Consider the following 15573-nt stretch of genomic DNA (forward strand, 5'->3'; position numbering starts at 1 on the left):
AGAAGGACGTAGAGTAACCCACCTTGTCTTCCACTTTTTCAGTTAGATTGACCCCCATGAGGGTTTCCCATAACACACTTGGGAAAACCTTTTAAGGGGGCTCTAGCACTTGTAGATTTTATTGATATATCAGTCTCACCCCACTAGTCACTTCACAGTTGAGAAGATTAATTACATCCCTGTTATGTATGTTGGCCAGGAGGTGCAAGCAGCAAGAGCAAGAGGAATTTTACTGTGTTCATGGTCTAATTTTTTATGGGTTTTGGCCCTGGTTCTCAGAATTACATCTATGAGTTGTTCTCTGTGCATGCACCAATAGGTTCTTCATTGTCGAGCTTGACTTTGATGAGGAGAGGGAGTGCATCCTTCACTCTAGGCCTTGGTTTTTTCGGACATGTCAGCTTATGCATGAAACCATGGAATTCTAACTTCAACCCATCTACAGATTTTTTAACTTGAGCTCCTATCGAGTTAGATTTTTCCAACTTGTCATCAGTCTCACCCCACTAGTCACTTCACAGTTCTGTCCTCCATTGGAATTGCTTTAGCAAAATTCTATTGCAATTAGAAGAAACTTTTAGAAGGAATACCACCTCTCTCAAGCTATGTATTGAAGAGATCTAGCAGCAAAAACTAGACCACAATGGGCACTTCGAGGCTTCCTATCTGAATTGTTTCATGATACTATTAAGAATCTCTAGAAAACTTCGAGGGAAAGTGTAGTAACCAGAATACCTACAAATCCACATGTTGACGAAGTGTCAGGGATGTTCGATAAACAAGGTATTTCCACTTAGGTCAGCCCTAGTCAACCTCTGCCAAAAATGAAAAATCAAATTCAGTCACCAATTACCTTATAAAGTCACGCAGATTTTCTGATCAACTTGCAACAATTGGGTAGAAGGTTGCAGATGCAGAGCTAGGGAACAAGGCATCGAATGGATTCCTAGCTTCATGGCAACCATTTGTCAAAAGTATTTGTGCTTGTGAGAACCTTCCTAACTTTGAAAGGCTATGGGATGGCTATATTTAGGAGAAGAATTCATTGGAATCAAACGCTGACAAGAAGAGTGGTGACAAGAACCTAGTCCTATTTGGTCAAATAAATAAGGGCAAAGGTAAAAGGACCCACAAGGTGAAAAGAGTGAGGAGTCAACCTCAAAATAAGAGAAGGACATGAGTAAAATCAAGTGCTTCATTTGTCATGAGCAAGGTCATTATGCATCACAATGTCCAAATAAAAAGTATGGTAAAGGGAAACAACAGCAAAACCAAGTAGGAGCCTTTGCAAAAACTCAGATGAACAAGTTTGCTATCAAGTTCGAGAGCTGAGAAAACCAAGTAGAAGCCTTTGCCAAGTCTACTTTCCCGAGCAGCAAGGATAGGTCTAAGGAAATTCTAGACCTTGTAGATTCAGATGTTTGGGGAAAAACTAATATCATCAATTTTAGGAAGCATATACTATGTTTCCTTCATTGATGATTTCTCTCACAAACCTGGATCTACTTTCTAAAGACAAAGGATGAAGTCCTCTGTAGATTTCAGGAGTTCGAAGCTCTAGTTGAAAACTAGAGAGGGTAGATGATGAAAGTCTTCAGATCAGACAATAGGGGTTTCAAGCATTTCTACGAGGTAGGAATCAAGAGGGAGTTGATTATCCCATTACACAAACAACTGAATGGGTTGCAGAGTAAAGGAAATGATCCATCATCAAGGTTGCTGAGTCCATGATTCACGTTGCACGACCAAGACTTGCCAATGATGAATGATTCTTTGGGCAGAAGCATGCAACACAACAATCTACATCATAAACCAGTGTCCTCAGTGAATATTGGAAGACAAGACACATGAGGAGGCATTCATTGATGTGAAGCTAGAGGTGGGTCTTCATCCACGACATTATCTTTTAGGTCAAAAGGTTCGGCAAGGTGCAAGAGAGACTTTGTTGGTCAAGGGAAATTTACTTTGGAGATTGTGAAGAGATTTTAGAGGCTTGATTGCAAACCCCACACTACAACTATGGTTCCAAATAAGGTTGAAATGGCAAAAGTTTGGAGTTGGTTTTTCGCACAAATTGCTAGACTTTTAATGTAAAATACGTTGAAGAAATTTCTCCTAGAAGAGTTTCTAATTTTTCTCCCAAGTTTGGGTTTCTCAGGGAAATTTGTTCTCTCTATTGTGCATGGCTGTCTATTTTTTATCTTATTGTTTCACTACATTACTGTTGAGATTTTCAGTGTATTATTGTAGAAAAATCAACATGGTATCAAAGCCTTGTTGATAAGAGCAGCAATAGAAGAGACAAGCTAGAAGTATGTCTAGGGCTGGTCTGTGCCCTAGTCCAGGCAGAAGCAAGAAGAGTAACAGCATGAGGATATACAAGTGTCTGACACAATACATGGCGACCCCAAAAACAAGACATAGAGGACAAGTCACATGCACACACAAATTTGTTATTAGTAAATTACACATACAAATATGACACTAAAAATATTTATTATTTTACATAATCATGATACAAATTCAAAGATACAACTTTTGTTCTTTAATCTGTTGTCTTGAAAAAACAATGTTTTTCAAACATTTGAAGCTACTATTGCAGCCCCACATCTAGCAGATGGAGCACTAGCAAACCTTGAAGAAAATGGAGGATGAGAGGACAACATCAGTGGGCATTCCTCCCTTTCCTTTAACATTTTTTCCAGATAACCTTGATTACTGAACCATGATTTCTGTGAAATGAGGAAGACAATGGATTGTTATTGGAAAAAAGTTGACGATTGTGTTAATTTTCCATGAAAAACCTGCAACTGGTTAGATGAATAATCAGAAGTTAAATATTCTTTCACCAAGACACGGAATTTTCTTAACAATAAATAAGCAGCGGAATAATCATAAAGATAAAAACACAGTCACACAATAACACTATTTTTTCTTGGGAAAACCCACTCCTTGTAGAATTTTATTGATAGAGTTTTGAGCAATCAGATATCTTACAAGGCAAATAGTCACCCCGAAAACACACTTGTTCTCATGTTGTACTAGCTGGACACACCTGCATACTATCAGCCCTTACTCCTACTTCCTTGTGGCCTGCCTGGGCCTATTCCCTTGCGCAGAAGATCTCCTATTCCCTAGCACAGTCTAGACCCTATTATTTAGGACGAACCTCAAAATCCTAGCGCAATTTAGCACCAAGAAGATCTCTCTATGCTCTGCATATTGGCTCCTCCAAGGTACGCATTCTCGACAAGATGCTCTTACACGCAAACTCGTGCAACAAAAATGATACAAGTTGTGCTTTCGTCCTCCTTTTATCAGTTGGATTCATGCTAAAATTAGGCAATTTACAGATTTAGAACAGCAATTGTGATTGGCTAGTTAACTGAGTTCGAACATGAACTCTCTCCAATCATAACTTGGAGTTGTAACTCGTACTTGCCTCAATCGACACTAAAGCTCCCAACTCGTCCTATTCTAACCTCTAACTGCCACTTGAAGGTTCACTTAACTGTCCCTCCAACTCCAAGCATGAATCTACAATCTCCACAAACTCGTCCATTGTCAAAGGAAGACTATTCGTGGTCTCTCTCTGGCTAAGACACAAGCCAGAGAAGACCTTCTCTCGCTACCATTTTCAACAGATTGGTGGACAAATCCACTTGCACAGCACTTGGAATCCTCAGCTGCACTCCAAAACATCTAACACATCCAAGCTATTGAACGAAATGAGCTGAAATAAATGGGAAAACCTGTTTTTATAGTGTAGACCTTTTACAGGGGACACGGTGAGGGCATGTGTCAGGCACATGTTTGGCAGGTGTCCTATGAATAGGACAAGTGCCAGACAATGCGTCCAACACATGTCCTCATGTATGGTGTCTAACATGTAGGGTATGGGATATGGGCCCTATTTGGAAGTGTCTTGTTACTTAGGTGTCTACACTATTGAATATTGACTATAGTGTTTTGCTGTGTGGAGATCTGAAATTTTAACAGATGTCGCAGAAGGTTTTAGACTTGGAAGGGTTGAAGTTCTACAATTGCAGATATGATGTCAGGAGAGAAATTTTAACAAAACTTTTTGTTGCTTCTCTACTATTTTTTCATCATCTAACCATAGGTTAACATTAATTGATTCCAAAATAGTTTAACATTGATATGAACAACATATCAAAGAACCGCTAGAGAGACATTGACAATTCCACAAATGAACAAAGTGATGGGTCATCTTATTAGGCAGTTGCATTGCAACATAAAGCATTCAAAAGACTACATTAACTGATTCCAAAATAGTTTATCACTGATAAGAACAAACATATCAAAGAACCGGTAGAGTGACATTAATGATTTCAAAAAGGAACAAACTTCAAAGTGATGGATCTTCTTATTAGGCATTAGCATTGCAAGGTAAAGCCTTCAGCATATGCCAGATGTTGAAAGATGGTGGCACATGAGAGATGCACTATTGGCAAAGATTCCTGTGGACAATGCATGAGTTGGTTAGAGTTAGGTTGGCCTAGTCTAGGATTAAGCCTTTACATGTAACTCATTCCTTATATTGTGCTATGAGGAAGGGGTGCATCACTTCATTAAAAGCTATGTTACAGGATCTATGGGGTCAGGGGGCTGGATCCACCAAGTATCTGCTCTGTGGCACGTGGCACGATAATCTGGTCAGGTCAAGTCCAGTCTGGTTCAGAGAGTTCCCGAATGTGACATACGACGAAGTTTTTGTTGGTCAGTCCTCCGTTGGTCAACATTTGCCATCAATCTTTGGGTGTAAGTGCTTCAATTCTCTGCATCAATCTGTAGTTCTCTTTCCCTCTCAATATAATGGATATAGAACCATAGAGATCTCCGCCATCCTGATTCCAAAGAAGAGCGACAAGGTTGACACATAATGTTGTGTCTAGTTTCCGATAAGTCAAATTATTTTGAACCCTGGAGATCTATCATGGAAAGGCTAGCTCAAAGACGTCACTGCCAAAGGCTATTAAATTTCGACCCCATATTTGTAAAAGAATGTTGAATGAATTAATTCACATGGAGCAAACAGCTCAATGATAATACAAAGATATTTACAAGAATAGAAACATCAGGTTTCTATGTAGAATATCGAACAAACAGTTTCATCTAAGAAACTGCTAAAAGAATAAGAATAGAAACATCTAAAAGACTGAGCATTACTAAAATAGAGATATAGAGATATATTCTAATACCCTCCCTTAATGCTCAATCTATTTACAACACCAATAGACCCGCGAAATTTTACAAATTTATCAGGACCAAGAGGCTTGGTAAAAATATCGGCGGGCTGCTCTGTGGTGGGAACATAGTGCAACTGAACTGAGCCGTCTTCAACCAGCTGTCGAATGTAGTGGCAGTGAGTTTCCACATGCTTTGTTCGTTCATGAAAGACAGGATTCTTGGCAAGTTTGAGCACTCCCTGATTATCACAAAACAAAGAAGTAGGCCCTGTCTGAAAAACATGCATATCTGCAAGCATACGACGAAGCCAAACTGCCTCACAGGCGGCCTTAACTGCTCCCCGATACTCTGCTTCTGTTGAGGAGAGAGCCACTACCTGTTGCTTCTTACTAGTCCAAGTAACAGCTCCAGATCCTAGACTAAACACATACCCAGCTGTAGATTTACGGTCATCAACCGAACCGGCCCAGTCAGAGTCAGTGTAGCCACTGAGAATAGGAGTGGAGCTGTGAGTATATAAGAGGCCATAATCAGAAGTACCACGCACATATCGTAGCACCCGCTTTGCTGCTATCCAATGATCAGCTTTAGGAGCTGACATAAAGCGAGAAATGTAGCTTACTGCAAAACTGATGTCAGGTCTGGTAGCAGTAAGATAGATGAGACTGCCCACTAATTGCCTGAATAAAGTTTCATCCACAAGAGGAGAGGATGACTGTGCTGAAAGTTTGAGCCCTGGTTCCATAGGAGTCGTGGCCGGTTTGCAATCCTGCATTCTGAACCTTTCCACAAGATTTTTGGCATACTTGGACTGAGAAAGAAAGATCTGATTTTCAGTCTGCCACACTTCAACCCCCAGACAGTAATGAAGAAGTCCCAAGTCTGTCATCTCAAAAGTTCTGCATAGATCTTGTTTGATCCCATGGATCAAATGTGCAGAGCTGCCAGTAATGATAAGATCATCCACATAGACAACTACAAACAAGATATCATCATCAGTATGCTTGATATACAGGTTTGCATCAGATGGACTCCGCTGAAAACCCTGATCTGTCAGATACTGATCAATTTTTATGTACCAAGCCCGAGGAGCTTGTTTCAATCCATAGATTGCTTTAACTAACCGACACACTTTCTGTTCTTGACCAGCAACCTTGAATCCTGGAGGCTGCGTCATGTAGACTTCTTCTTGGAGATCACCATTTAGGAAAGCACTTTTTTACATCCATCTGATGAACTTTCCAATTGAACTGAGCTGCTAGGGCAAGCACAAGCCTGATAGTACTCATCTTGGCTGTAGGAGCAAAAGTCTCCTCATAGTCGATGCCTTCCTGCTGTGAAAATCCTCGAGCCACAAGCCTAGCTTTATACTTGTCTAAGGTTCCATCAGCTTTGTATTTGACTTTATACACCCATTTGCAGCCGATGGGTTTTTTTTCTGCAGGAAGATCAGAAAGAGTCCATGTGTGATTCTTCTGAAGACTCTGAAATTCTGCTTCCATAGCCTGTTCCCACTCAGATATACCCTTAGCTTCTGAATATGTTTGAGGCTCAAAAGTACTGTGAAGGTTAGCCATAAGAGCAAAATTGACTGTAGACTGTTGTCTGTTCTTATGCCTAGAAGTTCTACCTTCAAGGAGCTCATCATCCCGGAGATCACCTATGGTTTTAGCCCACCATTTTGGCCGAAGAGAAGAAGAACCAATATCAGGATTAGAGGGACCAATATCAGGAGGAAGAGAGGCAGGCTCAAGAGCAATAGGGACAGCAAGAGGGGGATTAGCTTCTGGAGGAAGCTCAGATAGAGTAGTATCAAATCTTGATGCTACATCATCCCTCCCATCAGATGGACTGACTGGAAGAAGAACACTGTGAGGCGGATCCTCAGAACGCTGCTCAGAAGAAGAAGATTGAAAGAATCCTCAGTCTTCATCAAATACTACATCTCGACTGAAGCTAAGTCGACCAGTGGCTATATCTATCAGCCTATAAGCCTTGTGATGATCACTGTAACCTGTCATCATGAGTTTCTGACTTTTGGAATCCAACTTAGATCGCTTAGCAGATGGAATCCAAACATATGCAACTGAGCCAAAAACTTTGAGATGACTGATTTTAGGCTTACGACCAGACCACACTTCTTCAGGAGTCTTCCCTTTAACAGCCTGAGTAGGGGATCGGTTAAGAAGGTAAACAGCAGTAAATACTGCTTCAGCCCAGAATTTGTTTGGAACACTCCGGTGTTGTAACATGGAACGAGCCATTTCAACAACCGTGCGATTGCGACGCTCGACAACACTGTTCTGCTGGGGAGTGTAAGGTGTGGTGAATTGACGTTTGATGCCATGAATATCACAGAAGTTGGCAAAAGCTGAGGAACAAAATTCCCCCCCATTGTCGGTCCTAAGGGTCATGATATTACAACCAGATTCGTTTTCAACTAAAGTTTTAAACTTCTGAAAGGTACTAAGAGCATCAGATTTATTTTTTAAAAAATACACCCACATCTTTCGACTGAAGTCATCTACAATAAGTAAAAAGTATTTGCAAGCAGTTATAGAAGCTGTATTCATAGGACCACAAATATCAGCATGAAGTAACTGAAGTACCTGGGATGCGCGCCAAGATTCGCCATTTTTGAATGACGACCGATGTTGCTTTCCTGCTTGACAGGCGCTGCATACCCCCAACTGCTGAGTCTGAATATCAGGTAATCCTGACACAAGTCCCTCCCGAGAGAGCTGAGAGAGATACTGCATATTGAGATGCCCATATCGCTGATGCCATAGAGTACTGATGGGAGAGACACGAGCTGCTAGTGCCACTTCTGGAAAGTCACCGGTGTCAAGTAGCCTGTATAGACCATGGTCCTCGAGGCCAGTAGCAACTGTCAGACTTGTCTCCCTGTCAATGATGGAACACTTGTGTGCACTGAACACAACATCAAGCTGAGGAGAATTCCTCATAATCTGACTGACAGAGAGCAGATTAATCTCCATACCAGGAACATAGTATACATTTAGAAATATGAGCGTGCGTCCACCAGACTGAATTTGAACTGTACCCCTGCCAGCAACAGTGTACTTTTCACCTCCACCAAATACAACTGAATCACTGAAAGGTGAAAAGTCAATAAACCAGTCACGCCTGTGAGAGAAGTGGCGTGATGCACCAGAATCAATGTACCATGCAGAGGAAGGAACATGTTCTGAAGACCTTTTAGCCATAAAGGCGTAAAAGGCAGAATCTGTCTGCTCGGAATGTTCTGCAACATTCGCTGTCTGATGTGACCCTCCCTGTTTCTTTTGTTCAGCAGCAATCCTCTGCCTGCAGTCTTTCTTCATGTGACCGAACTTGTGACAGTAATTACACTGTACACTCTTCTTCCTGTTAGGATCAAAAGACTGAGATGATCCTCTCTGCTGAAAAGACTGAGAGGACTGATATTTTGCAGCAAATGCATTCTCCAAGGGCACTGATGCAGTACCACTATCAAACTGATGTTTCCACCTATCTTGCTGCAGAAGTTTGGCACATAAATCTGAAAACTTCAGATCAACATTTGTGGTTGTAATGTTGAGTGTTTCAATGAAGTGTTCATAAGATTTTGGTAGACTCTTCAGGGTAATGACTACCATATCTTCTTCCTCCATGGTCCGACCAATGGCGTCGAGCTGATCTCGAATGTCTTTAATTTTGTTGAGATGTTCCTGTAAAGACATATGTTCATCCATCATGATGGAGAACAACTGATTTTTGAGAAAAAAAGCTCTGCTTTTATCAGATGTCTCATGCAATTCTTTCAACTGTTGCCAGATTTCAGCAGCTGTCTTGCCAGAAGGGATCTGTGGTAACTGATCATCAGCGACAGAGAGCTTGAGAAGCATAACAGCCTCTCGATTTCTATCATCAAATTTATCTTGATCGGTCCCGGCTGTACCTGGACGAAGCTCTTTGCCCAAAATGAGTTGATCAAGACGCCTGTACTCAAAAATGGTCAGCAGTCTTTGTTTCCAAATGTTATAGTTGCTGCCATTAAAGCGTTGATTTCCTTCTAACATCAAATTGGTGAGCGTGGCCATTTTCTTAAAGAAAATACAGAAGTCTGATACACAAAAAATTGTAGCTGCCTCTTTATCCTGATGTAAATCAAAACAGATTTTGTTCTGGAAAAAAAAATTACCCAGCAAAAATATCTCTCCCTGTCTAAAAAAATAGCAATACGGCTGTAGCTGTATCCTTCTTTAGGCAAATACCACAGGACAGAAATTTAATGAATGTAACAGGTCCAAATCATAAGATAAAGCTCGAGATTCCTTTCTCTGTCCAGTTCTGAGATTTTTCCTAAGGGAAGCACAGGTCTGACTGCTGCAATGTCCAGGCTATAAGCAGGTAATTTTCCTTCAAATCTGAGTTGTACTGGAGGCTGTCAGGATCACTATGGGACAAAAATTTGCTGACTGGAAAACAACTGCCGGCAGACAAAAACGAGGCGAGAATTTGAAGCACTCGAAGCCGAGAACGCAGATACCAAAACGCTGGAAGCCGTGAGGGTTTTAGAAATCAATATACGAGAGCTTGATTGAATACAGGTTCCACAACTTCAAAGCAAATAACCGGATTCGCCAGCCAAAACAGAATCCCGCTCCCACGAAAATAACCGGATATGCGTGCGATATCGTGACAGAAAAATACTAAGATGCTATGTTCCCGTGGTTATCGATTCACAATACTTCACTGACTGAAAACGCTGGTACGAGACTGAGAATTCACGGGCCAAAAAAAATAAACAAGACTTCAACACAGATAAACTGTTCAACCTACAAATCGACTGCTGTCCCCAGATTCAAAATGCCGGATTTAATTTCAAGAGAATTTCACGATCCCGAGTATCGCCACAAAGTTAATTCCTCATAATAAAGATAATGTAGAAGCAGAATCCCTTTCTGTATCGAGATTGACGACTGTAAGCTTTTATCACAATGAGCAAAGCCGAAGCTAAGACTCAGTGAAGGCTACCTGGCTTACAGAGGGCTCGACCTTAGAAAGAAATGAAGAGGATAGCTGATCAAGAAATCTACAAACCCTGAGAGCAGTTTCGAAATGAACTCCTGAATTTTTCAAACTATGAAAAATTATTTCGAAAAATCCCTGTGCTCTGATACCATAAAAGAATGTTGAATGAATTAATTCACATGGAGCAAACAGCTCAATGATAATACAAAGATATTTACAAGAATCGAAACATCAGGTTTCTATGTAGAATATCGAACAAACAGTTTCATCTAAGAAACTGCTAAAAGAATAAGAATAGAAACATCTAAAAGACTGAGCATTACTAAAATAGAGATATAGAGATATATTCTAATAATTTGAAAACGATTGCTAATTGTTACCATATTTCGGTGCCAATTTCGAAGACGACATTGCTAAATGTATCCAATTCATGTTATAAATGAATAATTTTATAGGAAACAACTGCTATGGTGTGTCTCATAAGACATCTAAAAAGATTCGAGCAAATGGAAGTAGGTAGATGGCCTAATGTTATCTTCAATGAAGGCATGAGTGAAAGAAAGAAAAAATGGATGGGACAAAACTACACATGGATGCAAAAATGGAAAATCTACCTCTGCCTGTCCCACAAATAGCAAGGAGCTTAAGAATTTTGGTATGGGGAAACTCCGTAAACATATATGGTGAAGAGTTGGGTAGAAAGAAGAAGTACTATGTTGAAGAATTCAACCCCACTTGTGATCTCCAACAAAAAGAGTGCATTGGAGCTAGCATTCCGTGGATGGCAAAGGTTCTTATTGCTCAATTAAGAACTAACTTGCATAAACTTTGGTGTGAAACGGCACGGTGAAAAGACCTAATAAAGAAGCTTTGGAAGAACAGGTGTATACATGTTGCACGTCGGGGAGAGTGGAATCAGAAAACATTTCATTTTGTAATGTGATGCTTTCAGGGACAGTTATGGGAATATGTGAGCATCGGTCCCTCGGCATTGTCTTTTCAGCGAAGGGACTATTGGAAGGTTGGGCCAGCTCATCTTGCCTTTTCAAAAGATTGACAGATCCAGATCAACTTAGTTTTGCTAGTTTTCTGAGAGTAGAGTGAAGAGTCAAGTAGCTGTGATAGCTAGCTGTTCGATTTTGCATTGGAAGATTGAGAAAAGCTGATTTGTTGTTATCTAATCTTGGTTTTATTGTAATAGAAACAGATGTGGATGTTGTTCCAAATTTGGCATGTTGATCTGATTTTTCAGACCTGATTTTATTTTCTGCCATAGCTGATTTAATGAACAATCAGGTCAGTGCTGTGCTCATCCCATGTGTTGGGCTGGCAATGGGCTGCGTTTAATTTCCAGGGGTGAGTTTTAGACTTCATTTTATTAATAGATCTAGTATCTTGCCTACAGTGATTTGGTGTTTGCAGCTCTGAAATTTTGATAGGTGTTTCAACTTTCAAAATGTCTCAGATTCTGTGGTAGGGCTGATGATCTATGAGTACATATCCAATGTCATTAGGTTAAATTTAAAACAGAAAAAAAGAATATAAATTGTGGCTTCTCTAGTATTTTCTTTACTCCAACTAGAGGTACAAAGTTGCTGATTTCAAAATAGTTTATTACTGATATAAAGTTTAAAGTTTAAACAACATATCAAAGAATCATTAGAGTGATGCTAATGATTCCACAAACAGGTAAAGCAATGGATCTTCTTATTAAGCATTGGTATTACAAGGTAAAGCATTCAGATCTCAATTTCATTTATGTTGGAAGATGTACACTGCTGATATCATATACTTCCAGTTATAACTGACAGCAATCAATAGTTCTAACATTAACATACAAGACTTTAAAGTGCAACTGGTCTCTACTAGGTACTCAGATGTGTGCTGCATCCAGGCCAATCAAGATCAACACAACAGTGTACCGTTGCATTTTGAATTTCTCAGTAAACACAGTTAACAGAGAGAAGAGTTCAAAATCACACCTGATCTCTCCAGTGAAAGCACCTCCTTTCCTTACCCAACAATTTTGTGCAGCAACTGCAAAATCAGAGCGTAGCAAGGCCTTCACTGTTGAAAGAAACACAAATGGAGGGCTCACAACAACCTCTGCACAAAACAAGCTTTGTCAGAAACAATCACTTGCATTATACATGGCACATCAAACATTCTGATCACCCCCCACCCAAAAAAATAGAGATACAATTACTTCCATTGTAAATGGATCATCAAACATTGGAGGGGAGGAGATAAAATATAACAAACGAAGGAAATCTAAACAAATTATTAGTACCATAAAAACTGTGTACAGTGAAATGGGGAGCCACTTATTGTTTTTTAAAAAGTCTGATATGGAAAATTTAAGCAAATTATTAGTACAGTACAAACACTGTGTACAGTAAAATGCTAGTATACTTAGAAAGCCTAGTCTTCCTTTAAACATGAAGCATGGAGGTGGTTACCACATAAAGAAAGATTTCTTATCAAGAGTGGGCTTCGTAAAGTTGGTGTGTCTAATGGTACTTGTGTTCTATGCATTCAGGCTGAAATAATTGAGGATGGTTTTTGGAGATGCAAACCTACCAGAGCATTATGGGGATGATCTCAAACTGAATTTCAATTCCTTTTTACTGTCTTGCTCTCGTGGAAAGGTTCACTCCTACGAGACACTTGTATGATTAGGAACAATTTCCTGTTGAAATTATGAGGTTGATCTTCACTTGCAGCCATGTGCTAACCCTTTGTATCAATGTATTGGTGTCTTTATTGAGCCTACACACAGATAACTAACCATTTATTATACTTTAATCTATTTGGATATTTTGGCTAAGGCCAACCTAGTCAACCTCTTGAGGCTAGCACTCCTATCATTTGTGACCATTCACCAAAGTTGATTATTCGATAACGCCATCTCTTCTATAGCGCATCTCTCTTGGAATTCATGTCTTTGGTTATGGTGTGATCATCTCAATTATGTTTGATCTTCTTCAAGCACACATGCCCTTGCTTCACACGTAACAAGAACAAGGATCCAAAATCATCTAAGGCATTAGCTCCATTATCATACTTTCTACTAGGGTAGAAACCATAGTGCCACAACCAGAGCCATAATAATCATCATCCTCACATCACACAAGAGAAATCTCTCCAAGATCACCTATGATGTCTCTCTCTACTTCTCTTCTCCTAGGGTTTCCTCATGAAGCATAATGTCTTGCTCTCTATGAGACTTTTCTCTCCTAAGGTTTCCTCATGAACCTAACACCTAGCTCCCTACAAGACATACAATAACGATACAAGAGCTAACACAAGTAAGGACATAAGTTCAAGTTAAAATCTGAAAGTTCTACACAGAAATTTTAAAAAAAATTGCAGAAACTTGAAAGTTCTATGCAGAAAACTGACTATACTTTCCAGAAAATTGAATGGAACTGAACGTATTTTGCAGAAAGCTTAATATACTTTGCAGAAAATGGAATGTTCTATGTTGTTGCAATTACTTAGAATGCAAATTTCTTCTTCTAAACTTTTCAGATCAGCAATTGTAGATAGAACTTAAACTTAAGGATCATGTGAAGACGACCAAGCACAAATATAAGACACTAGGAGTTAGGTCGACTGACCAGAGGAAAACCCAAATGATTCTTCTTCTATTAGATTTCTTCAATAGTTCAGTTGGGTAGAGAGAGGGAGAGAGAGGGAGAGAGAGAGAATGAGACTGAATAATTTCACCAATGTCTGATCAACTTGCAACTAAAGTGTTTTTGCTCTTTGCTTGAAGATCTCCTTTTCTTTATCAAATCTTGTCCTTCACACTTGCTCTAACTCTTCCTTTGCTCTTACTCTTCACTTGCTCTCACATTTCTCTTGCACACACTCAACACTAGCTCTCCTTCACAATGAACATGATACTCTCAACTCTCACTTGTTCTTGCTTAAATAGATGAGAAAAGAGGAGTTACGAAATGAATTCATGCCTTGAGCCAATAATAGGAGAATCGAATTCCATGAGGGAGGAGTTACTTGAGGAGAAGTGTAACTCATCCCAAGCATATACAGAGAGATACACTTGTCTTGAGGAGTTACAATTCGAATTATGGAGAGAGAGTTACACTTAGACATGAAAGAATATTTGGTGAAAGTTACAAATCAAATTAGGGAGTTACAAGTGCATTTAATGAGGAGTTACACTTTTGTGATACAATGAATTAGTGAGGGAGAGTTACATTTTCTTGAGTGTGAAGTTACTATTTTATTCCAAAAGAAAGGTTTGATTTTCCAAGTAAGAGATTCTCAATTTAATTTACTTATTACATGAGAGAATTTGTTTTTTATTGATCGATTAAAGGTAAATAATTTTAGACTATTTTATAAATAATAGTATTATAACAATAATAATATTAGTAAGGATAAATATATTAATTCTTGACTTGTATAATCATGATTGATTTGATTTTAAAGTGGATTCCATATGTCGAGATCATCCTTGATTATTTAGAAAGTCACTTCCAAATTGCGATGTGACTTACTATTTTTAGAAAGTCGTCTTAGAATTGTCAAAAATGAAATTTTATTTTAGGTGGTTCAAACAAAACTGAAAGATATGATTTCTTCTAGGAAAATTCATCCTTGAACTGCGAAATTTTAACACTTCATACAAAGTAACCAACAAGGTAACCCCACATGGGGTGCTCTATAATACAAGGATACACATGTCAAACTAGGGTGTATCCAAAACCCAAAGTGAGACGCTCAACCCCCTTCCTTCAAGATGGTGTGTTCTCCAACAAGATATTAGTTTGAGGCTCCCTCTTCTGTGGTGGTCCACAATCCATGTATCCTCATGCAAGAAGCTCCACAATCCAAATTGTCCTCCTCCAAGGCGTATATCATATGGTCCCAAGCTTCTAAAGCCATGTGCAATCCTCCAAGTTCCAACACTACTAAGTAGGTACGTCCCCTATCTAACCAATTAACTCCCCCATTGTGTGCACCAAATGGATTACTCATCAAGCTTATTAGGGTAACAAGCTCCTAGGTAAGGGTGCCATGCTAGCACTCTAACCAAGGTCAAGCATCCAACCAAACTAAGCCATCCATATGTCCATGAAGCATCTCTCCTAGTAAGGTGAAAACACTTTTGGAGTCACCCCAAAAGCTAACATCAGTTTCAGACTTCATCCATTTACCTTGTTGTCGACAATGTTGGTATTGATACTAGTGTTTTGGGGAGGTTTTATCTTCAAATGGCCCATGTTCAAAATTGAAGAGTGAATAGGTTATCTAATGATTTACCTTCCTAGCCTCTTCTCAATATTCAGGGAGGATGTTGTGCATAGGGTCGACCCA

General features: G+C 39.5%; 1 protein-coding gene across 1 annotated transcript in view; it reads right to left on the bottom strand.

Annotated features, from left to right (window-relative positions):
- TPI (triosephosphate isomerase) overlaps nt 1-15573 on the bottom strand; it is a 47384-nt gene that overhangs the window by 6537 nt on the left and 25274 nt on the right. Inside the window, exon 3 of the mRNA XM_089411293.1 lies at nt 12210-12333. Within this exon, the coding sequence (XP_089267419.1) occupies nt 12210-12333 (124 nt within the window). The remainder of the gene's footprint in view (nt 1-12209; nt 12334-15573) is intronic.

Source organism: Pinus tabuliformis, chromosome 3_1 (assembly GCF_031772625.1).
Source record: "Pinus tabuliformis cultivar Carrire ecotype Pingquan chromosome 3_1, CPIR1, whole genome shotgun sequence".
NCBI lineage: Eukaryota > Viridiplantae > Streptophyta > Pinopsida > Pinales > Pinaceae > Pinus > Pinus tabuliformis.